This window comes from Puma concolor, chromosome E2, assembly GCF_028749965.1.
Source record: "Puma concolor isolate L17-30 chromosome E2, mPumCon1.1.hap2, whole genome shotgun sequence".
Taxonomy (NCBI): Eukaryota; Metazoa; Chordata; class Mammalia; order Carnivora; family Felidae; genus Puma; species Puma concolor.
This window is the reverse complement of record NC_141681.1, coordinates 1903847-1929324: the sequence shown is the minus strand read 5'-3', so window position 1 is coordinate 1929324 and position 25478 is coordinate 1903847. Positions and strand designations below refer to the sequence as shown.

General features: G+C 54.0%; 1 protein-coding gene and 1 long non-coding RNA gene across 3 annotated transcripts in view; one reads left to right on the top strand and one right to left on the bottom strand.

Annotated features, from left to right (window-relative positions):
• Window positions 1-52: 52 nt before the first annotated feature.
• On the bottom strand, window positions 53-10165 carry LOC147573291 (uncharacterized). The gene is made up of 2 exons (XR_015244584.1): window positions 9969-10165; window positions 53-437 (listed from the first exon to the last, which is right to left on the bottom strand). It is a non-coding gene; the product is annotated as an uncharacterized LOC147573291 (long non-coding RNA).
• Window positions 10166-10423: 258 nt separating this feature from the next.
• ZC3H18 (zinc finger CCCH-type containing 18) overlaps window positions 10424-25478 on the top strand; it is a 59729-nt gene continuing 44674 nt past the window's right edge. The window contains exons 1-2 of one of the 2 annotated variants that reach the window (XM_086688717.1): window positions 10424-10601; window positions 17796-18355. In XM_086688717.1, the coding sequence (XP_086544843.1) occupies window positions 17810-18355 (546 nt within the window). In that variant the 5' untranslated portion in view covers window positions 10424-10601; window positions 17796-17809. The remainder of the gene's footprint in view (window positions 10602-17795; window positions 18356-25478) is intronic. The other variant, XM_086688718.1, reaches the window with a different exon arrangement.

Genomic DNA, 25478 nt, shown 5'->3' with positions numbered 1-25478 from the left:
CCTTGAATGTGTTTTAATAGTCCTCTCCTCCAGAAAGTCCGATGACCCCTAGTGACTTTCTCTTTTTTATTTTTTCATTTTGAAACATAACATACACACGAAAAGGTGCATCAAACATAAATTACTGGTTGGATCAATAAAGTGATCGTGTAGGTAACCACTACCCCTGCCCTCCCTATGCAGATAGCCACCACCTCTCTGGCTTACAGCCCCAAATGCCATCCTTCATCTTGCCTGCCCGGGACCTTTCTATAACCAGAAGTAAACCACGCATAATTATTTGTGTGCTGCCTCTTCCCAGCATCACGCTGAGAGATCCATCCCCGCCAAGTGTGACTGTGGCTCGTCCGTTTCCACTGCTGTGTAATGTTCTGCCCTAGGATTCTCTGCAATATGTCTGTGCGTGACAGGCTGTCGATGGACTTCTGGGTGGTTTCCTGTTTGGGGGAATCACAGACGACACAGCTAGACGCTTCTGCACTCAGGCTGAGTGGCATTTTCATCAACATGGCTCCAAAACTGTGATTTCCAGGACCTGGCTGAACTCGGGACCACAGAGATGAGTGGAGAGGGGAGAGGGCTGACGGGGAGGGGAAAGGGTGGCAGGAGACACCCATACGTGGCAGGCCTGGTCCCTCCTGCTTCTAAGCATGGCACCCCAGCTCCCCTCTGGGGCTGCCGGGAAAGTCTGGGAAGGCTCTGACCCCGTGAGCCCCAGTCACATGGCAGGCTCATTGCTCCCAGACGCAGAGCCTGTCTCCCGCCATCCCTGCTGCTGCCTCCTCCAGCGGCGGGCCACACCTCTCCTGCCCTCCTCCAGGGAGACCCACCCGAGATTTCAGCCCATGGACAGCTCCAGGCGCTGTCCTCCCTTGCTGGTGCTGAAACCACCTGCAGCCTTATCCTGCGTCCTTCCAGACGGAACCAGAGGCACGGTGACCTCAGGAGAGAACGGAATCAAATGGTGTGGAAGGCGGCAACACACCCATCTACACCAAGGCCCGTGGAAGTGAAATCGGACATCCAGACAGGGAGAGCGGCTCGCCCAAATCACGCAGTTAACGCTAGTAAATGAAATCGGCGCAAACAGCTAAGACTCGTGACCACTCACCACACCCCATGAGCTGTGCTAAGTGTGTGCAGAGTGTCTCGGTCGGCCCTATGGAGCAGGACACCCTTCACAGCGGAGAAGCAGTAGAGCTGGGACAAGAACCTACATCTTCAGCCTCACGCCGGTCCTTTCCTCTACTCCACTCCCCTTGCCCCTGATCCTGGGGAGTCCTCCCTCTGTCTAGGATAGGAAAGACACCACCAGAGCAGCAACAGCTCCAACACCCAGAACGCGTGCAGAGAGTGCTTTCACTCTGCCTTGAATTCTCCCACCACTGGGTCGCCCGCACTGTAGACAGACCACATTTGCAGACGTTTGCATCTCCGCCCTCTGTGTGTCCCAGGAAGCAGGCAGCCAGCAGCCTCCCACCACCCACAGCAAAGAAGCCTCCAGGGGCATCTCCTGGGGTCACATAGCAGTTACATAGCTTTTGTTTGTAATAAGACAACTCGCTGACAACTTAAATATCCATTCAGACTGGAAAGAATTTGATGCTGTGTTCCCACATCAGACTAACGGGCTGTCAAGACCGATGTCGTAGGAAGTACCAGTTGGCACGGAAAGGCGCTCACAACAGAGTGAGTGGAAGAGCATCTGTAAATAACCGGTGAGCATCGTCTCCTATTCTCAAATGTGTTCATACCTAACAGCAGCCATCTGCCGGGAGCATACCAGGGGCCAGGCACTGGGCACAGCCCATGGCACACTGTAGCTGTCACAAGCACCCCCCTATGGTGACAACCGTTATTGTCACCGTTTTTCAGAAGAGAAAGCAGAGCGTCAGAAGGCGAGCTAGTGGAGGGCAGAGTGGACATATGAACCCAAACCCATACCTCTACAAAGTAGGTGTCCTCAGCCACAGCGCTGGGCAGCCACTCCCACCCCCGAGGCTCTGGACACGCCCGGATCCTGTCACATACCAGGGCCCAAATCGCCTTATTTATCTGTCTGTGTCTATAAAGGTGGGTTTGTTCTGTAATTTAGAAAAAAATGACAAAAAATGTTTGCCCTTTTCATGACAACCCTCCTACATTTGGTCCCGAGGAGCAGGGCAGGGTGTGGGCAGGAAAGGCCACTTTGCAGGGATTGGAGGTGAGCCACAGTGAGACTTCTAGAATGTCACCTCTAAGTCCTCAGACTTAGGGCCTTGGCAATCAGTGAAAACATCCAGCTGGGGGTGGGGACTCAGGGAAGGAGGGGTTCCAAATGTGAGTTGCAGATGGCACATCCCAGGGCATGCCCCATGGGCCCTGAGGAGGGAAGGTGTGTCTGAGTGGGCCCCCAAAGAAACACACAGGTGTTCAGCTGGTATGAATCAGTGCGGCTACCTCGGCCACTAAATAGCCACGTGACTCCCATACTAATGTCAATATGTCAATAACCAAGGGCCCTCTACCTCAGCTGACTGGACCCTCCTTGGAAACTTCCGGACCTCTTCCACGGCCCAGGAACCAAAGGGTTAATGTCTGGCACCACAGCTGTGACCCTTCTGGCGGTGGAAAGCCATGCTGTCTGGTGCTAATCCTGGGTGTTTGGCAGTGGGTTTTGCTGATGGTAGGAGGTGCTCATAGAAGCTGGGGCGACGTTTGTGCAACGGAAGATGGGACAAGGCTGCTGGCATAGAGACGTAGGCAGGCTGGTGCCAGAAGGAGGAAAAGTCACATTCAGGTGGTACACTCATCAAGGGCTGGGGGCCTCATGGGTGCAGACCCCAGGTCCCAGGTGCGAGGGAGCATCTGTGGCCTTGGCTCTCTGGAACTGGGCTGCGAAGACAGTCGCTTCATTATCGTGCACACTTGAGGGCCCACCGGGCTCCTCTGGGTGGTTCCTCTGTGCCTGATGATGGTGGGACAGCGGTCGTCTGGTCTCCTGGCTGGTGCCTCGCAAGGAGGACTGGCAGGCTGGGGTTGGCTGGGACAGCAGAGCCCTGCCCTCCGTGCCATCTCGGGGCCTCTGCCTCTGCACGCGGCCACTCCAGCAGCGAAGCCGGACGTCCTACAATAGCTCAGGGCCCCCAAGAGCACAGACGTGGGCTCCAGGCCTTCCCAGCACACCTTGCCTTTCCCTCCCCCGCCAGCCCAAGCCGTGGTGGGCCAGCCCAGATGGTGGGGCTGCTCCAGAGCACGAGTCCCAGCGGGCAGGGCTCCTTGGGGCCATCTTGGAGACCGGCGACCATAGCCCCCTTGTTTTCCAGAAAGGGTTTCACTGACAACTGGGATGGAGAAAGCCACTGGCTGGCTTCCGGCATGGAACCAGGGTGCCGTGCCCACACTGCCACTGTGGGAAGAAGTCCTGGCCCTTGGTAAAGGCTTCAAGTTGGGAACCAAACTGACATCCGTTCACGCAATCATTCGTTCATTTCTTCACTCGTTCAGCCACACCAGAGAGGAGCGGGCTGCAGCCACGGCTCAGCTGGGTCTGAGGTTGTCCCAGGATGTCTCAAGGGAGGAAAGGGAAACAGCTGGGTGGGGTCAGTGCCAGGCACCCCTGGGGAGTCTGGGACAAAGCCTGGAGAGGACAGGGGTCCCCCAGGAGTCAGGCCCCCCCGGCAGTGGAGACTTGATCTCTCTCGCTCCCACACTGTGTCTGCGTAGGGGCTGTGACGGGAGGGTGGGGTCCCCACCCAGAACCAGCGGCCCTTTCTGCAAGCTGCGTCCACAGTTGTCTTGCAGAAGTGAATTCCAAATACAGAAAAAAGCCCCCCAAAATTTGTGTGCTCCATTAATGTTCCAGTGAAGCCAGAGGAAGAGCTTCTAAACGAAGATGAAAGGGAATGTGTGTGGGGATGCAAGCGTGCGAGTGCCCCTCCCCATGTGGGAATAGCGTTTGAACATCCAGGAGCCTGAGGCCCGTCCTGCCTTCCGGCATCATCCACATGGCAGCCCAAGAATGAGAAGGGCTGAGGGGCTCTGGCAGGGGGAGCTGCACCCCCCCCCACCTCCCTTCCCACATCCGGTCCCCAGGCGTGCAGAACACCTGGGTTGGCGTGCCCTCTGGTGGCAGCTTGAGAAAACAGCAGAGGCTCATGCGGGCATTGCCACCTTGAAGTGTGAAAGTCCAGTGTTGCAGCTCCCCGCCCCTGCCGCCCGCCAACAACGGTCAAAGCCGGACGTACACATGCACGTACTGATATGCGCGCATATATACGTTTGGAGGGCAGCCGACGCTGGCAGCCGTGGGGCTATGACCTTGAGCAAAGAGAAGCAACAAAGTGAACCCTGCGTGCACCCTGCGGCGGGGTGGGGGGGACAGACGGCAGCAAGCGCGGCCTTACTGAGCTGAGGAGACAGGGTCTAAACCATCTGGAGCTTGAGGGGAAAGCCTGGAGAAGGAGCCCAGAATCCTGAGCATGAACCCCTCAGGCCACGGCTGCCCCCTGGGCTGTCTGGACTGGGGGAGAGTGTGACAACAGGCAGAGAAGGGCAGTGAGCGGGCGTTCAGCAGCAGCGTGGCAGCGGGAGCGACAGGTTGTAGATCAAGCCCATGGACACTGAGTCGGGCAGACGGAGCAGACGGTCCTCTGAGCGCGCAGGGGCTCCACTCAGGAGTACGAGCCACACTCCCGGAAACAAACCAGCCCTTGCGAAACCCAGCAGCGACGCTTAATTAACAGGGCCCGGGGATCCGCTGAACCCGCTCGCCCAGAAGGCCTTACCCTCCCTGGGAGCGCATAAGGCCGCCCCAGCACCCCACAAAAATTTATTCACCATGTCCAACATCAAATAAAAAGTACAAGGCATGCTATAAAAGGGGACCAGATCACCGAAAATCAAGAGGAAAAGCAACAGAGCCACCCACAGGTGACTAGGTGTAGGAGCCGTCAGATGAGGTTTCAAAATCACTGACATGCGGCACCTGCGTGGCTCAGTCGGTTAAGCATCCGACTTCACCTCTGGTCATGATCTCATGGTTCGTGGGTTTGAGCCCTGCGTCGGGTTCTGTGCGGACAGCTTAGAGCCTGGAGCCTGCTTCGGAGTCTGTGTCTCCCTCTCCCTCTGTACCCTTCCCCTGCTTGTGCTCGCTGGCGCGCGCTCTCTCTCTCTCTCTCAAAAATAAATATTTAAAATCACCAACGTGAAGCTCTCTTCATGTCGCCCCCCTGCTCACGAGGGCATGTGGCTTCCTCCTCCCCCTTCAAAGGGGCAGTCAATGCCCTTTGTGGAAGCAGCTTCACCTGCACAGATATTAGAGGCATACACTTGACGTTCACATACTGCAATGTTTAACAATTACAATATTATACATATTGTACACTATTGCAAACAGCTGTAAACTGTTTTTTCTGTTTCTGTTTTTTTCCCTTGTTTTTTTTTGGTGATTACTGAGAAATCTTCTGTATCCTTGTTCGTGTCTCCCAGAGGCCACGGGCAAGAGCGCCACAGTCCCGTGGTTCTTGCCCTCCAGGGGCATCGGATCCCCAGGCCTGTGGAAGGGCAGCCTGCCAGCCCCACTGCCAGAGTTCCTGAGGCAGCAGCTCGGGGCAGGGCCTGAGAATGTGCATTCCTCTTTTAAAGAGAAAACATAATGATAACGATGATGAAAATATAATGATGCATAATATTAGCCTTGGAGCGGGGAAGGCTTTTTTTCCAAGCTTTTCAATTTTAATTCCAGTACAGTTAACACACAGCATCATATTAGTTGCAGGTGCACAATACACTGATTCAACAATCCCATACATTACACAGTGCTCATCATGATAAGTGAACTCTTTAATTCCCGTCACCTGTTTCACCCACCCCCCTCCCGCCCCCCCGACCGCCCCCCCCATCTGGTAACTATCAGTTTGTTCTCTATGGTTGAGTCTGTTCCTTGGTTTGTCCCTTTTTTCCCCCTTTGTTCCTTTGCTTTCTTAAATTCCACATGTAAGTGAAATAATACGGTATTCATCTTTCTCTGACTGGCTCATTTCACTTAGTCTTTTTTTTTTAATTTTTTTAATGTTTATTTATTTTGGGGAGAGAGACAGAGCCCGACAGAGCAGGGGAGGGGCAGAGAGAGAGGGAGACACAGAATCTGAAGCAGGATCCAGGCTCCGGGCTGACGGCACAGAGCCCGACGCGAGGCTCAAACTCACGAGCTGTGAGATCGTGACCTGAGCCCAAGTCAGACGCTCAACCGGCGCCCCACATCTCACTTAGTCTTGAGTGCTTCTCATTTTTTTTTAAAATGTTTTTGAGACAGAGAGAGACAGAGCATGAGCAGGGGAGGGGCAGAGAGAGGGAGACACAGAATCCAAAGCAGGCTCCGGGCTCTGAGCTGTCAGCACAGAGCCCGATGCGGGGCTTGAACCCACAGACTGTGAGATCATGACCTGAGCCGAAGTCCGACGCTTAACTGACTGAGCCACCCAGGTGCCCCAAGTGCTTCTCATTTTAAAAAATTTTTAAATTTTATTTAAATCCAAGTAAGTTAACATATAACGTAATAATTTCACGAGTAGAATTTAGTGATTCAACGCTTACATGTAACACCCAGTGCTCATCCCAACAAGTGCCCTCCTTAATGCCCATCCCCCATCTAGCCCATCCCCCACCCCCCCATCAACCCTGTTTGTTCTCTGTATTTAAGAGTCTTCTGTGGTTTGCCTCCTTCTCTCTTTTTATCTTATTTTTGCTTCCCTTCCCTTGTGTTCCTGTTTCTTAAATTCCACCTGTGTGAAATCATATTTACCTTTCTCTACTTTGCTTAGCATCATATACTCTAGTTCCATCCACGTTGTTGCAAATGGCAAGATTTCATTCCTTTTGATCACTGAGTAGTTTCCCATTCTATATATAAATATATAGAATACATATATAAAGAATATATATAGAATATATCTATATAGAATATATAGATATATTCTATATATCAGTCAGTGGACATTTGGGCTCTTTCCATACTTTGTTGTCGACAGCGCTGCCGTAAACACTGGGGGGTGCGTGTGCCCCTTCGAAACAGCGCACCTGTATCCCTTGGATAAATGCCTAGTCGTGCAATTGCTGGGTCGGAGGGTAGTTCTAGTTTTAACGTTTTGAGGAACGTCCACGCTGTTTCCCAGAGCGGCTGCACCAGTGTGCATTCCCACCAACGGTGCAAGAGGGTTCCCCTTTCTCCACATCCTCGTCATCGTCTGTTGTTTCCCGAGTGGTTGATTTTGGCCGAGACCGTGCGTTCCTAACAGGTCCCGTGTTGCTGCCGCCCAATGACTCCGCTTTGGGCCGCCCGCCTAGGGTCGTGTTTCTGGCCACAGAGCACTGCTCGCAATATGCCCGCGGTTCTCCAAAGTGGTTGTAGCCCAATAGAGAGACCACCACGCTTGAGAGGTTCAGACCCAGTGACCTCAGGGCACTGTCCCAGCTCGGTGGTGGCAGCGCTCTCGTGCGGTTAAGTAGTGTTAATGCAAGCCCGTTGGCTTTGACTGACCCGATGGCCCCGGCCAGATGGGATCACGTGTGTTGGCGCGCTGAACGTGGTGGGAGAGTGCCTGCCAGTCAGGGTCAGAGGGGCTGCTAGTGACGCTGACTCCAAATGACCCGGGTGGATAAGACAGATGTTTGTGTTTCTCTTGCAGAACAGTCACACCCAGAGTAACTTCACCTGGAGACACCTCCTTTGTGATGTCACAGAACGCCTGGGATCTGCGGTCCACCTGCCGGGGTGAAACCCCAGCTGTGCGCCCCTCCCCTTCTACCTCCTCAACTATAAAAAACAGATCACGGGGGCGGCGGGGGGGGGTGCCTCCCCAGGATCTCGCGATAACGCCCAGCACAAGGCCTGCCGTGAGGGAAGAGCTCTGCGAACCGACGACCGTGTGTGCCCGTCACCGCACTCCCTCTTCCTTCTCTCGGGAGGGGGTGGCAGGTGTGAACAGCCCCACCTTATAGAGCAGGGAAACTGAGGCTCACAGGGACACTGTTCATATGCTGACACCCAGGGCCTCGGGCTCAAAGCACAGAGGTGCCGTGGTGTTTACATTCAGAGACGCCCGGGTTCTGATCCCACCTCAGCCATTTTCTGTCTTTCTAGATGCTGCTCCCCCAACACACACCCCCACCCCGGATGCTGCAAACGCTGTGATTAGCGACTCGTGCCTGACCAGGAGCTCATAGCTGTGCTGCGTAGACAGTCAAGGTTCTGGGAGAAGGTCCATCATCAACGAGGCCTGAAGAATGATCAACGCTAGGCGGGGAGACGTAGGAGCAGCGTCCCAGGCAGCAAGAATGACACATGTAAACACCTGGTGGCACGGGAAATGCGCCGCAAATTGAGGGCAAAGAAGGAACACACGTGCTGGTGGGACAGGCTGGGCAGGTCACGGGGCGGGGACGGCACGCCCAAGGGTTCAGGTCTGATCTGGGGACAGGGGGAGCCGCCGGAGGGGCCTCAGGCTGGAGCAGTGAGATTATAGGCAGGTGACTCTTGGTGTCCAGGAGAGGATGGGGGCAGGGCACAGTGACAACCAGGGAACCAGGTCTGGAGTTGCAACATTAATCCTGGCAGGTGGTGACGGTGGTTGGAAAAGGGAGGGTGGTTGGAGATTCATTGAGGAGGTAGAATCGTGGACAGAGTCCACGGTTCTGGAGGCCGGCAGCCCAAGAACAGGGAGCTGGTGTGGTCAGGTTCCAGTGAAAGCCCTCTTCCAGGGTTGCAGATGCCACCTCTTGTGCCCTCCTGTGGCGGCTGGAGGAGGAGACAGAGAAGTCTCTGCTCTCTCTTCTTAAAAAGGCTACATTCCTTTATGTGGCTCAGTAATATTCTACCGGACGGATAGACCATATCTACCTATCATTACTTGCTGAACACACAGGTAGTTTCCCCTCGTGGCTGTTGTGAATACAGCTGTTACCAACATCCATTCGTGTACAGATGTCCGTGTGCACAGGTTTCATTTCTCTTGGCTCAGCAACCCGGGAGTGGCATTGCTGGGTGATATGGTAACTCGTTTCCTCCCCGGCTCATTTGTTCAGATGACACGGGGCAAACATCTACGAGTTCACGCAACTTCACGGCGTGCCAGACTTGTTTGCGGCTGAACAGTGGCAGACTGCACCAAGGAAGAGCTCCTAGTATTTATTGCAAATTTTCTGGAGGAGGAAGATGGCTGAATGAAGGCCTGCTCTGCTTAGCACATCCCCAAACCCTTAATTACACCCAGAACCCACTACATAATCTGCAGGACCCGGCGCAAAAGTAAAATCGGTTCCCTTGTCGGCAAACGATTAAAACTTCTAAGGCCAAGACAGCCGGGCATTCAACCAAGCCCAGGACCTTCCTCTCCAAAATGGAAAGTGCCTTCAGAGGGGGGAGCATGGGACTCTTGATCTGGAGGTCCTGAGTTTGAACCCCACCTTGGGGGTAGAGGTCACTTAAAAATAAAATCTTAGGGGCGCCTGGGAGGTTCAGTCAGTTGCGCTTCCAACTTCAGCTCAGGTCACGATCTTGTGGTTCGCGGGTTCTAACCCTTCATCAGGCTCTGTGCTGACAGCTCAAGGTCTGGATCCTGCTTTGGATTGTGTCTCCCTCTCTCTCTGCCCCTTCACCGTTCACACCCTTTCAAAAAAAATTAATAAATTAAATTTTTTTTTTAAAAAGTGCTGTGTTTGGCCCTCTGCAGGGTGGCCCCACCCCGAGGGGCTGTGCCCACAGCTGGTGAGCTGCCAAAATGCTCCAGATGCCACGTGACGTCCTTCTGATACACTGATCATTCTAGTAATAGGGAGAGCTGTTTATTCCCACGGAAATGAAGTTGTTAAGCTCTGATATTTAATCTCAGTATCTGAGAAATGATTAATCTCTGCGTTGAGCTGATTATTTTTACGAAACCGGAATCGGTTACAATTTTTAAGCTTTGACATTTAAACTCAATACTCACAAAGGATCAATTCTGTGTTGAGTCGCTTACACTCCATGAACATAAGCGGTGCAGTCCGACGGAAGCCGCGAAAGCTGTCGGGGCTCTGCCGTTTCAGCTCAGTGCGGGAAACACGAGTAACTTTGCGCTGGGCGCGCACATCCGCGTGGCGGGAGCTCACGGGTCCGCGGGAAGAGGGCGAGGCCGCCGGGCGGGAACCAGCGGCGCGGGGCGTCACGTGACCGCGCGGCGCGGCCAGCTCGCCCCGCCCCTCGCAGGCGTGGTCGGGCGGCCGGCCGCGCGTGGACTCGGAGACACGCCCCAGGGCGGGGGCTTGGGCGGCGCCTGCGCCGTGGCAGGCTCAGGCAGGCGCGCGCCGCGGGGGTGGGGCCGCGCGGAGGCGGCCGCGCGGAGGCCGGAAGGAAGCGGGCGGAGGGCGGGGCGAGGGAGGGAAGCCCGCCGGCCCGCAGGACGACCGTCGCGGCCTGATGACGTCGCACAATGGCCGGCCCCCGCGGGTAGTGGAGCCCGTTTGTTCCGCCCGCGTCGCGCCTCAAGCCGGAGCCTGTGAGGAGCGGAAGGGCCGAGGGACGTCTTCCCCGCGCCGCCCCGACGCCAGCGGAGCCGTGGCCCCCTCCCCGCCCTCGCGCTGAGGTAAGTGGCGGCGGCGGCGGCGGGGAGGCCGGGCCGGCGGGGAGGAGGCCGAGGCGGCCGGGCGGGGAGCGTGGCGGCGGCGCGGAGCAGAGGCCCGGGAGCTCCGGCGCCGCCGCCTCCGGGGAGCGCTCCGGGCTGCGTCCCCGGCCGAGCGTGGCTCTCGGGCCCTGGGAAGGGGTCCCTGAAACACACACGATCCCGCGTTCAGTCCGCTGCGAGCCGGCCCACGGGGCCCTGGAGCCCACTCAGACCCCGAACTCCCCGCGGCCGCCTGTGCGCCCAGCGGTGGAGTTGATACTCCCGAAGCTGTCATTTCTCTTCCGGGACATTCGCGTGGCACATGTTTGCCGCCCACAGCAGGAGTAGCGGGGGGAGGCACGCAGGTTCGCCCAGCGGAGGAGGCCAGCCAAGACCGGGGATGGGCTCTTCGGGAACTTTGAGCTCTCTGGAGCCTCCCGGAACTTGCTCCCTCGGCTTCACGGTGCACAGGTTGGATGTTTTGGCTGTGCCCCAACGCGCGCGCCACTCTTAGGAACAAACTTAACTCCTTAAGTTAGGAGCCCGGAGGATGCCCAGTCCTTTGGAGAAACTCACTTCCAGCCTTGCATCTGCTGAAAGTTAAGTTTTGTCGAATACTTTGTGACAGCTAATTTGCCGAGTAGTGTGACCGATCATTTTAAGAGAGCGCTGTTCAACAAGGTCTTTGGCAGGAGTGGGGCAGTCTTCTGATCCGTTTGGGGAAAATGGAAGGGAGTGCTTGGCATCTGTAGTACTGTCTGGGGCAGAGCAGCGGCTCATCATTTCTTCTTTGAGACTCACCTCCCCTGTTGCCTGTGGATGGGAGTCTTGGCCCGAGAATTTTACAGCCTGAGCACGCGTGTGGAGCGCAGCCAGCTCTGTGTCCCAAAGGCTGGAACTCCTCCCTGGTTTGGGGTGGGAAATGCTCACATGTTGTAAGAAAGCTCGGTGGAATCCTTTCAGAGAGCAAACAGGTAAGCTGTGACCTTGCTCATGTTTGAGAAGGTTTTTTTTTTACTTTTTCACAGCTACAGATCATCTCAAGGTGAGTGCTTCTTTCCTGAGGAGTTTTTGGTGCTCAGGCTTAGTCCGTTTGGGGGCGGTGTCTGTCACCAGTCTTGACATCCTTCCTTTAGATGTTGTGAACCTGTGACGTTTTGAATCAGGATTGTAACTGGATGTACCAGAACTTAGACCTTCAAATAGGGATTGCTCTATTAAAAGTTACCTTCCTGAAAGGTTACGCTTGTATTTCACGGGTGCTCCTTTGCCACAGCCTCCTGAGAACTCTTGTTTTGGCCGTAAGTACCTGCGTCGCGTGAGAAAATGAGTCCCATTCGATAGTCGTACCCTGCATTTAACCACAAGTCCTCTTACGTGGCTGAGTCGCTCCTCTCCTGGGTTTCCTGCGATCTCTCGAGTGACCTACCTTGAGAGCACGAGCGTCTGCGGCCACTAGAGCGTGAGAAGGCAAGGTCCCAAACGTCACTCAAAAAGAGAAGTTCCCAAAACGTTCTGCACTTTAGCGTCGCTATTGGAATCCGTGTGCAGCCCTCCAGAGTGGCTGCTGGGTGACGAGACACCACTCACTGCACGTCTGAGTTCTGGCATCGTCTTCTAAAAATGAGCGCTTGTTTCCAGTTTCTGGTATGCAACAGGTAGTTTATCAAGTAACAAGATGTTGCCATTTAGCCAACAAGCATTTATCAAGTGTCACCTGCCCAAAGCAGCCTGCAGTGGAAACACGGCGATGGATGGACACTTGTCATTCGGTTCTCGGGGCAAGTGCACCATCTTGGGAGTCAAAGGTTCTAAACTTTGCCAAGAATCCTCGGTTACAGGGTGATTGTGTGAGAAGAGCCGAGTAAAAACTCCGAGCCTGGGAGTTGGTGAAGACGTGGCAAGAGGACGCCCCGTGTCGCTGTCTGCATCCGTAGGCTGCGTGTTGTTCCTGGCATGTGGCCCGGGGCGTGCACTCACATGGCTGCCATGCCGAGTTTGTCTCCAACAGGACATAGGTGCCCCGAGAGACGGTGAGCCTGCCCAGCACGGGGCCTGGAAGGCAAGCCTTCTTCTGACCCCCGGTGACACTTCTCTTCCGGGCAGCAGCGTGTGACTCGGGTTGTTTCTAATAGGCAGGTTCTTTGGCGTGTTTTTCTGTGCAGCGTGTTCACCCGTGAGCAGCCTCATACCGTAAAGACGAGAGGCGACTCCTCAGGAAATTATCAGGGCCTTCTAAGGGGGATCGTACGTCCCAGTGTGCCTAGGACAGCACCTCCTAATGGCTGTTGTAATTGTTCATAGTGCCCCCCCCTTCAGTCTCAACCGTGACCCCGTTTAGACAGTAAAGTATGTGGAGCCGTGCTACTCGGTGCCAGCTGTCTGCTGAGCTTGGGGAGTAGAGAGGTGAGTCTGAACCCTTCTCCTCAGGTACTCCATGTAGGGTGGGGGCGGGGCCCGCCGACAGACTTTGCAGACCAACAGTTGTGGACGGCGTGGTAAGTACGGATTTGGAACACGGTAACGTACAGTATACTTAAGGCAACAGCTCTTAATCTGGGGACAGCGGATGGACCCCAGGGGGTCTTGAACTCCCTAAAGTGGAAGATACGTTGCACATATTCTCGCTTTTCTAGGGACACGAGCCCTCCCTGCTCTCCTAAAGGCTAAGCACCACTACCAGAGAACACTGGGCTGCCCCCAAAGGGGCGGACTTTTTACTCCGCTCTTCTCGCACGGTCACCTGTAACTGAGGATTCTTGGCAAAGTTTAGAACCTTTGACTCCCAAGATGGTGCACTTGCCCAGAGTGGCAGGTGCACTGGACTGAACCCCTAGTGGCGGGGGCACAGGGCCTTAGGTAGCCCTGCTGCCTTCTGGTCAGCTCTGAAAACTGTCTTTGAGAGTCAGGAAGTTAGCTTTGTGTCCTTGGAATGTTGAATTGATTTCCATCATTTACACCCTGGGGGGTGTGCACTCAATAAGGACTTCTTAAAGTGACTTTCCTGCCACAGTGCTCCAGCGTCTCCAGATGGTAATCTGAGTCCGCATTGCTCACGGGGCCAGTATAACGGTGTGCACCTTTGGGGGTTCTTTTCTTGGATTTCTGTTTAGCTTATGTGCCTAAGATTCAAACTGCAGACGATCTTAAGATGACTGGTGTCACAAGTTGGATCTTCATATGTTCATAACTGGTTTTTAACTAATGGACTACGTAAGTGGTATGTTAATATACGAAAATGTGGTTTTGTAGGAGGGCTAAGAAGTTATAGATGGATCAGCACAAAGCCTTAAAAGGGAGAAAATAAAAACAGGCAGACTCTACTGGTTCAGTAGCAGGCCCCAGTTTATGTGTAGGTTCTGTTCCCCCAAAAAAGAGTTTATAAAATCAGTTTGGAACTCAGGTCCCATTTCCTATAGAAACAGTGGCAAAACGTAGGGGTGGGTTCCTCGGCGGGTAGCACGCGCTCACGCAGAGTACGGGGCTCTGTAATTGACCACACACTCCGGGTGCAGTCTGACTTGCGGTCCCTAGATACCCACTCAGTGGCCATGCGGTGTAGGTCTCCTTATCTGTGACCGGGAACATGGTTTATTTGGAAGGCTGACAAGGATTGGTCAGGTGCCTGACACGGGGGGAGGAGGGGGGTCATCTCTCAGCAGGCGGTGGTGGCTGTCAGCTTCATTGCAGAGTTGTTTCAGTGATACAGTCTTGAATCGAGTAGACAGCTGTTTGTTGGATGAAACCATGAATGAATTAACTCCTAAGTGCTCGCAGAGACTGGAAGTGTGTCTGACGGGTGATAGGAGTCTGGTTCTTAGAAGTTGGGGAGTACCTTTACTTCTCGCCAGTTCAGTTCACATTCAAATGTGTGGAGCCTATGTCAGGCACATGATCAGGCTTTAGCTCATCTAATTGTTACAATCTTGCAAAATAGATACTCTTGTCCCTATATTTCAGATGAAGAGACACACCGAGGTGTGGCCCGAGGTGTGCCCAAGGTCCCGACTCTAGGAAGCTGGGGTCCAGGTCTAACACAGAGGCCACACTGTTGCACTGGGTGTCCCATTAAGATGCAGCCCCCCAGCGGGTAAACTGCCCACTTTTTGCATTAGTTCGGGTATTTGAAGTTAGGTACTGTGTTTCTTCCATTTATTACTCTAGGATTTGATTTCAAGTTCCCAGAGTTTAAAAGGCAGTCTGATTGGATCTAATCATGACAGCGAGACCAAAGTGCAAACCGGTTTGCATATGAGCCCCAGGAAAGAGCTGTTACCAGGTTAGGAGAGTTCGTGGCTGTGAACAGGATAGTATGTTGCGAGGCCAGTGGCAGGCTTGGAAGGTATTTTCTGCAGCCTGTCAGTTGTGTGATTTTTAATCTAGTTTGAGGGGACATTTAATTTTAGATAACAGTCGATTGATTTAAGTGGGAAGTCATTTTGTTTTCTGGGGTTGCCATCACACTATAAAATGTGAAAATCAGAATTTGTCAGGTTTCCGGTAGGGGCGTCTGAGGCTCAGTAACCAGCTCCGTGTGACCGGTTGCCCACAGGGCACAGGTCTAGATTCAGCAGCTGCCCCGTGTGGAGAGCTGTCTTATATGTAGCGTAAGAAGATCTGTGCAGAGATGGGCATAGGACTCCTGCACAAAGGAAAAGCTTACTGTCCACCAAGAAAGGGGAAGGGGCCCCGAGTGCTTGTTGCAACCTGGCCCTGTCTGACCGCTGAGCGTGGAAAGGCCTTAGCTTTCAGGCACCTCGCTTATCTCACGGGGGGCAGTAGGCGTGCTCTCTGGGGCAGGGGGGCCTACTTGATATTCAGCAGGGTCCACCATTTGAGGACTGACTTTTAAAAAATTCTCCCCAATAGTCCCCAGTCCTACCTCTGGATAGTACAGTTAGGAAGACTGAAAAGTGAATCATGCTCAAAACTGTGGCTATGAATGGATGATCAGGTTTGTAAATTTCTATTACCGGTGGTCATTTGGTTGATTTATAAAGTGGCAAATTTTAGGTGATTTGTCCTAATGTGTGCTCAATTATAATAATTTCCATTAACTGCAAAAACAGTGTTTCTAACTATCAATTAGGGTACCAGCTCTTGGTATGCATCTTTAAACACAGGTTCTCCTTTCAAAAGTACAAATTTGAAAGATACGTGTTGGGGCGCCTGGGTGGCGCAGTCGGTTAAGCGTCCGACTTCAGCCAGGTCACGATCTCGCGGTCTGTGAGTTTGAGCCCCACGTCAGGCTCTGGGCTGATGGCTCGGAGCCTGGAGCCTGTTTCCGATTCTGTGTCTCCCTCTCTCTCTGCCCCTCCCCCGTTCATGCTCTGTCTCTCTCTGTCCCAAAAATAAATAAACGTTGAAAGATACGTGTTTAATTTTTAGTTACATAAATGCATAAGATAATTTTATATATCTTGTTTTTGAGAGAGAGCACACTAGAGCACGAGTGGAGGAGGGGCTGAGAGAGTGGGGGACAGAGGATCCAAAGCAGGCTCTGTGCTGACAGCCAGCAGGCTGATGCAGGGGCTCAAACCCGTGAACCGTGAGATCACGACCTGAGCCGAAGTCAGACACTTAACTGACTGAGCCACACAGGCGCCCCAATAATTTTCTGTATTTATTGAAGTATGCAATCATATGTGTGTGCTTCCAGTACCAAATATCAAGTAGCATGATTGTGACATACATCATCTTAAATAATAACTTTGAAGACTCAGGTGAACGTTGAGCCCTTCGCCATTCCTGCTGTTGCAACAGTGACTCACTCCAGGTTGCGCTGGTGAGTGGTGTTGGTTTCCTGCACATATACTCCGGTCCCACTGTGTGCAGTCTCCAAAATGGAACAGGGACGCCTGAGGGCTCAGTCGGTTGAGCATCCGACTTCAGCTCAGGTCATGATCTCACGGTCTGTGGGTTCGAGCCCCGCGTCGGGCTCTGGAGCTCAGAGCCTGGAGCCTGCTTCGGATTCTGTGTCTCCCTCCCTCTCTCTCTCTGCCCCTCCCCTGCTCATGCTCTGTCTCTCTCAAAAATAAACAAACAATAAAAAATTTTTTTAAGGAAGAAATGGAACAGTATACTGTCTATGGGCATCAAGGTTGGAAAACCAAAAAATATACACTTTATTATTAAATCCAGATTGGTAAAGATAAAAGTGAGATCTTCTGAAATGACAGTCTTTTTACACGTGAAACTACTCAAACATGTAAGATTTTCTGCAAGAGTCCTTTTCCGTGATATACCTGTGTTAGGGCAGTGATTCTCCACTTTGCTGTGAGGAAGTCACAGGGTGCATGAGTGAGTGCCACCTTCGGAGCATCTGGTGGTGGCTCCAACATACAGGTCTCTGAGTAGGCCCCGGGTCTGCATTTTTTTTTAATTTTATTTTTTTAACATTTATTCATTTTTGAGAGGGAGAGAGAGCGTGAGCAGGGGAGGGGCAGAGAGAGAGAGAGAGGAAGGGAGACACAGAATCCGAAGCAGGCTCCAGGCTCCGAGCTGTCAGCACGGAGCCCGACGCGGGGCTCAAACTCACAGACCATGAGATCATGACCTGAGCTGAAGCTGGACGCTCAACCGACAGCCACCCAGGCGCCCCCAGGTCTGCATTTTTAAAGCTTGTCCTGAGTGATCCTTTGGGACAGTCAGGGCCATGCTTACAGAAGCACGTTCGGGAACAGGAGCTAGCCCATGACCTGGGGACTCCCAAGGCCGGCCGAGGTTTCTGCTTCAGACCCTTGAGGGGTGCCTTCGGTTCTGCTGTCTCATTCAGTCGTGCAACTTTTCTTGAATTTCAGTTCTTACTCGAAGAATTGAAAAAGCTGTCCCTTGCAACAGCTATCTTATTACTTTGTTTACTGGGTTGCACTTGTGACAAGAACACCAGGTCTCTGCCAGATTGCCGCAGATGTGAGGCACTCACCCCCCAGCTTAGTACGTGCAGCCTGGTGGAGACCCCGTGGGTGGTGCTGGCCTCCCAGCCTCCCTGCCGGCGCAGGCAGCAGCAGTGGTCTGTGAACGGGGGCCTGGGGTCTGGAGGAGCCAAGTGCCGGGCCAAGTGCGGGTCCCGGGCCCTCCTGCCGGTCAGGACCGAGCGTGGGCCCGGGAGAACCAGGGCAGGTTTGCTTTCCGTTTTGCTAAGTGCTGTGCACCTGCGATCTTTTTCTTTTGCAGAATTGTGGGTACCGATGGATGTGGCCGAGAGCCCTGAACGGGACCCTCGCTCTCCAGAGGACGAAGAGGAGGAACAGCAGAGGCTCTCGGACGATGACATTCTGAGGGAGAGCGGGTCTGATCAGGACTTCGGCGGAGCTGGGGGGAGGGCTTCCGATCTGGAGGATGAAGACCACGCCGCCCCGGGACTGAGCCAGGAGGAGGAGGAGAGTCACTCTGACGAGGAGGACCAGGACCCAGGCAGAGGCCCCGCGAGCCCCCCTCGCGGGGAGGAAGAGCGCGCGAGCGACCTGAGGGACGAGGCCTCGTCGGTCACCAGGGACCTGGACGAGCATGAGTTAGACTACGATGAGGAGGTCCCTGAGGAGCCGGCCCCTGCCGGGCAGGAGGACGAGGCCGAGAAGGCTGGCGCCGAGGATGACGAGGAGAAGGGGGACGGGGCTCCTGGGGATGAGGGGGCCGCGGGTGCTCACGGCCTGGAAGACAAGGAGCCCCTGGAGACCGCCAAGGAGAAGAGCAAGGAGGACGATGACGGGGAGCTGGACGACGGGGAGCTGGATGTGAGTGGCGGGGCTGGCGGGGCTGGCAGGCGGAGGGAGGAGGCGGGGTGCGGGGAAGTCATGACCACTCTGGGAGCCGTCACCGTGGTAACCCGGGAGTGCCAGACCCGAAGAGGACCAGGCTAGGCCCAGAGAGCTTGGGCCTGCCGGTCAGCAGCTGGCACAAGTCCTGTGGACGCCCCCCCCCCCCCCCCCCGCCACCGTCTGCTGCTTTGGTGGGAGGGCAGACAGACGCCCGACCCCGATTGTTTCCTTGAGTTCTAGGTTTGTGTGACAAGACATCGTTTCTCTCTCTGCTATCTTCAAATAATATTTGAGTTCACATTCAACTAAAACCATTGTGGATTTTCAGTTCCTGTTAGGTTCTTGAGACTGGTGGGCTCCAGAAGCTTCCTTCCAGTTTTGTCTGTTCTTTCAGGCCTTTTTATCTTTGCCCCCCAGCCCATCCTCTGAGGGTCCCGGCTGGAAGTGTCCCTGAAGGGGCCCTTAGGAATGGATAACAGGTGCATCCGAACATGCCAGCTTTTGATCAAGCCATCACACTTGGTTACAATTTATTTAAATAATTTGACCTTCAGGTTATGGAGAAGGTATTGCTGACATACTCTCTCAGACACGGATAGGCTGGGTTTTCATGATGCATAATGCTGCTGAAAGGACTTTAATCGTGATCTATCTCTCTAAGTTTTTTCTTTAAGTTCCAGTTGGTGAACGTGCAGCGTGGTGTTAGTTTCAGTGTTCGATACAGTCATCCAGCATTTCCCTACATCACCCGGTGCTCAGCACGCCATGCGCCTCCTTGATCCCCATCGCCCGTTTCCCCCATCTCTAGCCCCCCTCCCCCCGGGAACCGTCAGCGTCCCCGTCCCTTTGCTCTTTTGTTTTGTTTCTTAAATTCCACATACGAGCGAGATCATATGGTATTTGTCTTTCTCTGACTTATCTCACTCAGCATAATACACTCTAGTTCCATCCACATTGTTGCAAATGGCAAGGTTTCACTCTTTGATGGCTGAATGGTATTCCATCGTGTATTACACCCCGTCTCCTTTATCCATTCATCAGTCGATGGGCACTAGAGCTGCCTACACAGTTTATCGTAAATATGCCGCAATAAACATGGGGTGTGCGTACCCCTTTGAATGAGTGTTTTTGTATTTTGAGGGTAGGTACTTACTAGTGGGATTACTGGGCTGTAGGGTAGTTAGATCTGTTTGCTTGGTTTTTTTTGATGTTTATTTTTGAGACAGAGAGAGACAGAGCATGAATGGGGGAGGGTCAGAGAGAGAGGGAGACACAGAATCCGAGGCAGGCTCCAGGCTCTGAGCGGTCAGCACAGAGCCTACGCGGGGCTCGAATTCACGGACCCGAGATCATGACCTGAGCCGAAGTCGGACGCTCAACCGACTGAGCCACCTGGGCGCCCCTAGTTAGACCTGTTTTTAACTGTTTGAGGAAACTCCACGCTGTTCTCCAGAGCGGCTGCACCAGTTTACGTTCCCACCATCTGAGCAAGAGGGTTCCCATTTCTTCACATCCTCGCCCACACCTGTTGTTTCTTGTGTTGTTGATGTTAGCCATCCTGACAGGTGTGGGGTGGTATCTCAGTATGGTTTTGATTTGTATTTCCTTGACGTGAGTGATGTTGAGCATCTTTTCATGTGTCTGTGAGCCACCTGGATGTCTTCTTTGGAGAAGTGTCTGTTCGTGTCTTCTGCCCATTTCTTCAATGGATTATTTTCTTGGTGTTGAGTTTTTTAAGTTGTTTTGCTTTATTTGTGTTTTGAGAGAGAGAGAGAAAGTGTGCGCGTGCCAGCAAGGGAGAATCCCAGGCGGGCACCATGCCTGGTGCGGAGCCCTTCTCTGTGACCGTGAGATCATGACCTGAGCCAAAACCAAGAGGTGGGCGCTCAACCGACTGAGCCACCCAGGCGCCCCGTAAATTTTATTTATTTAAGTAATCTGCACACCCCATGTGGGGCTTGAGCTCACGGCCCTGAGATCAAGAGTCACACACCCTCTTCCTACTAGGACAGACATCCCTGTAAGTTCTTTATAGATTTTGGATACCAGCCCTTTATCCAATACGTCATTTGCAAATGTCTTTTCCCATTGCGTAGGGTGCCTTTTAGTTTTGTTGATTGTTCTCTTTGGTGTGCAGAAGCTTTTTATTTTGATGTCATCCCAATAGTTTATTTTTGCTTTTGTTTCCCTTAGAAGACACATCTAGAAAAATGTTCCTATGGCCAATGTCACAGAAATTGCTGCCTGTGCTCTCTTCTAGGGTTTCTATGGGTTCAGGTCTCACATTTAGGTCTTTCATCTGTTTTGAGTGTGTTTGGTCTGTGGTGTAAGAAAGTGGCCCTGTTTCCCTTTGCATGTCACTGTCCGGTTTTCCCATCACCATTTGTTGAAGAGACTTTCTTTTTCCCACAGCATGTTCTTGTGTCTTTTGTAATCATGATCTTTAAAAAGTTGAGTTTTGGGGAGAAAGAGCCTGAAGTCCTACCGAGTAATGCTTTTACTCAAAGGAGTCGAGAGAGGGACAGAGCACATTGAAATAAGCGGGGGGGGGGGGGAGGGGGAGGTACCCCAGGGGAGGCGACGCTGCTTGTCTGGGAGTCATTACAGTGGAAGGTGTGTGGAATCTGTCAGAAATGTTCTGGGTTGGAGGAGGGAAAAGGTTGCTGCTTAAATACCTAACCGTAGTCCTCAGTAAGCACCACACCTCCTTAGGTGCCCATTCCGTCTTCACCTGTGCTGGTAGGCCGTGGTTGTGCCTGGTTTTAAACATTGCTTATCTATCTAACTTGGGCTCGTAAGAACAGAACTTGGTGGGGACGCGATGTATGTGGTTACAAGCTCCGAATTTTAGCTCTTTTCTTGCAGCTCTGCTAATAACCTTTGCTTTGCTTAAAGGGTATTGTCAGGGTATGATTATGCAGGCGTCCTTGGGTTTCCCAGCCATGCTGCCTTTCCGGTTTTGGAAAACGTACCTCTGCAACAGGCCTGTCCAAGGGAAGAGAGGTCTTGAAACCCGAGTTAATCCATTTGGGTGAAATTTTAGGCAGAAGATGAAGTTCTTGGCCGAGGCGCCTGTGGGTGTGGTTGTCAGTGTTGCAGAGCGAAAAGCCCCGTCTTTGTTCTGTCCTGAGAAGATGACGAGGGAGGGGCTGATTACCAGGCGTGGCCCAGGGGTCCTTGGCGGCCCATTCCCCACTCAGAGAGGGCCAGTTGCGAGTTCTTCCTGCTTCAACTGTTGAACGAGTCTTAGGGGGAAGTTCAGCTCCTTTCCTACCTTTCCATGATCGTATGGGCCAAGTGTCTCCCTGCGGGTCCCGGACGGCCGTGGTGTCATCGCACCAGTGGGCTTGCCGGCTGCCCTTAGATGTGGTGGTGCGGGACCTTGGGTTGAACCGAGGCAGCCCTGGAAAATGCCCATCGTCTGGAGGTTGGCTGGTTGCCCTAGAAAAAGCACGTGGAATAGAAGCCCAATTTGGCTTTCTTGCCCCTGGAGATCCTGAGGTTGGCCGGCTGGCTGGCTTGCCCTCCGCACACCCTCCCACGAGGGGCCCCAGCCTAGGTGGAAACAGCGCGCTGAGGAGACTGGGCGATGGCTTTGTTCGGCCACGCGGAAGCCGTCTCCTTCCCACACCACGGACGGTGCCTCTGGGTCACTGCGCCACAGGGACGTGACGGGGCAGAGCAGGACTCTTGCCCCGCTTGGAGACAGACCTCCGCAAGCGGAGGGCAGGCCCAGTGAATGGTGACAGGAGCACACGCAGCCTCTTCGAGCGCCTCTGCTGGGTTCCTGCCCTTGTCCGTGTCCGGCTGCACCCCGCCCTGTAACTGGCAGCTTAATGTCGCTTCCTCTCCGTGGGCTCTGCCTCCTCCCCCTACCGTTATCCCTGGCTGAGGACGTCGTTGTATTTGCACAGTCTGAATTTACGGGGTCATTCCCCCTCCCCCGCCTCCGGAAATATACGTCCCCTGAGTCCAGAAGCTGCCTGGCCGGCTCGTCTCTGTCTCGCCAGAACTGGCCTGTTGTGGGCAGCCCCTAACTGCCTTCTGAGCAGAGAGGTGAAACCCCCGTTACTTTGGGGTACGTGTCATTGAAATGTATAGTGGCAGCGGGCAGAAGGAAGGTCTGCCCCGGAGAGCCATTGGCACAGGGCGGCTCCTGTACTGGGTGTCGGTGACCAGCCCTGCCTGAGCCCAGTTGGTAGGACCCGGTGTGGACGAGCGTCGGCCTGTCTGGGAGCAGCTGCTCCTGGCCTCCTCCTCCTGCTCTTGTCCTGGTCCCAGCCCTCCGTCACTCCCCGCTAGCTCCCCACTGCAGCGTTGTCCCCACCAAGATGCCGCGCTGGCGTTCCTGTGCCGTATCCCCTCCCTCTCCCAGGCCCGGGTCTCTGATGGAGGGGGAACCAGACGTACACGCTTGGGTCTGGAAACAGCCTGCCTTCGCTGGTCCTTTGGCTTGGTCCCCTTTAGTCAACCCTTGCAAAGTCGCCTCTGGCCTCACGGAAAGCGTCCATCCCAGAGGGCTGTTTTTCCCCACTGCTTACAAGCCCTCTCATGTCACAAGTGAACCACCTGGATGTTTTGTGAGCAGGAGATGCGTGGTTTGGCTTCTACCTCGAGAATCTGCATTCGCCGTCACCCCTAAGGGTCCCCGTACCCAGCAGGCTCCCTGTCCAGAGGCCCCTCCCGCACACCTGCCACCTCCTCCCTGCAGCCCTCCTGGCCTTGAATTGCCAGAACAGCTGAGTGGGAGAGTCTACAAGCCAAGTGCTTTACTCGTCTTCGTGATGCCTTGTCCTGCCTTTTCTCCTCTCTTAGATGTCCAGTCACTGGGACTCGTGACTTGATATGCGGAGGAGTAAGCCCTTAAACTTCTTTTGCCTAAACCACACAATTTGTGCCCAAGATCTTGAATTACCTTTATACGTGTTTGGTGTGCTCCCAAAATACCTTTCAGATGCAGATATGTTTCTGGAAATGCTGCTTTGCTCCTGTGGTAGGGGTGGGATTTTGCATACGGGCACCCTGGCTTGTTTGTGGAGTGGAGGCTGAGGGTCCCCGATGGCCAGTCCCTGGGGAGCCTTATTTCATATTGAATCAGCAGTCTCTTACTTGCTCCGGAAGCCACACTTAACCCCGGCCCTACCTGTGGCTCTGTCTCTGCCTGGGCGTCTCTCAAAAGAGTGGGTGGAGCCCGCAGAAATGGACCCCTCTGTGTGAGGTTCCTTCCTCTTGCACCTGCCGAGTCTGGCCGTGACCATTCCTTCCATCAGGGTTCGAGGAGCACTCAGATTTGTGGGTCTTCAATTTGCCTTTCCTCTTGGGTCCTCTTGGGTCCTCTTGGGTCCTCCCCTCTTGGGTGTGTCCGTCCTTCCTTCTGCTCATGTATTTGGTTCTGGGTTCGTATCTTACCTGCCATTTGGTTAATAGAATTTGGTGTCATCCATGTGGAAAAGGGTGGGCTATGTGTTTTGTTCCAAACCTGCTTTTGTCGATCGCTCTCACACTGGCAGTGTGGCCTTTCAGACCGCGGGACAGCAGCCACATCCCGTCCCCAGTGGACAGTCCACGGCGCTCCTCTCGGGCCCCCACACGTACAAAAATCCTTTGAAATGTTTTCTTGGCAGGTGGTATTTTATATTTTCTCCCATTTAAATCTACCTGTTCCTTTTATATCTAGGTACATAGTATCTCCTACGAAAGGTCTGCCTCTGGTGGCTCAGGGTTTTCACTCTGCAGGGGCCCCGCTCTCCTCTGCTGCGTGGCCTCGCAGAAGCCCAGGAAGCAGCTGCCTGCCCCGCATTTGAGGAGAGTCCACACCAGATCAGGCACATAAAGAGTGCGGGCCACAGTCCTTACCCTGAGCCGGGGAGTCCGGGAGCTCTGAGAGTGGACAGGTGTCCTCGCTCATCTGGTGGCAGACCTTGCCCGACACGATGCGAGGCTGTTTGTGATCCTGTGTTTACTCCTCGTGTGGCTGGTCGTGCACCCCCCCCCCCCCGCCGCAGAAGGATGACCACCTCCGTTCCGGGGTGCTGTTCTGACCCCTGCTATATTGCCTTCTAAAACCAAAATGCTTCTGAATTCCTAGACCACATCTGGCCCCAGGGGTGTTGGGTAAGGGGTCATAGACCAGGATTGTCACCCCCATTTTACAGATGCAGCACCTCTGGCACGGTGTCCGTGCCCGCCCCCCCCCCCCCCCCATGGTGCCGTCACGTGGTGCCCACTCACCTGCCTTAGTGCTGGGGCCGCTGTGGCGGAAGTGGCTTCTTGTGTAGGTAATATGCAGGCATTGGTTTGTTGTTCTGTTTTGTTTTTATTAAAGCAAGATAAAGACCTGCACAGAGATGTCAAACTATGCTACCATTGTCGACACGGTCAGGGGTTTTTTGATGTTTATTCTTTTTCTTAGATGAAAGTCTTTTCTTTAAATTTTTTTAATGTTTATTTTTGAGAGAGAGACAGAGTACAAGCGGGGGAGGGGCAGAGAGAGAAGGAGAGACACAGAATCCAAAGCAGGCTCCGGGCTCCCAGCTGTCAGCACAGAGCCCGACGTGGGGCTCGGGCTCATGAACCAGAGATCATGACCTGCGCCGAAGTCGCGTACTTACCCACCTGAGCCCCCCAGGCGGCCCGTACGTGGTCATATTTGGCATATCGCCTCCGAGGTAGTTTTCTGTGAGGCACCACACGGAGCACCGTGAGCGCACCGCCTGGCACGGAGCAGCCTGTTCTGCTGGAGGACAGACAGTCCGGCTCGAGTGGGGCCTGTGTCCGTCGTCACACTGCCAGGATTCAAGTCCAGTCTCCCCCCGCAGTCCTATTTTGTAACGCCGGTAAAGTGCAGTGTGCCCTGTGTGTGTGTTTCCCTGAGTGGGCACTGGTAAGGAAACACGAGCAGCCTGGTGTCCCTCAGTTCTGAAAACTCCAGAGAACCTTGCCCACCCCCTGAGTTCCACGTGGGGCTGTTAGTCTGTCCCGGGTGGGGGTCGCTGAGAGCCTCACGGGTGGTGTCCCAGGTGTGCACCCAGCAGGTCGCCGAGAGCCTCACGGGTGGTGTCCCAGGTGTGCACCCAGCAGGTGCACTGCGGACCCCTAG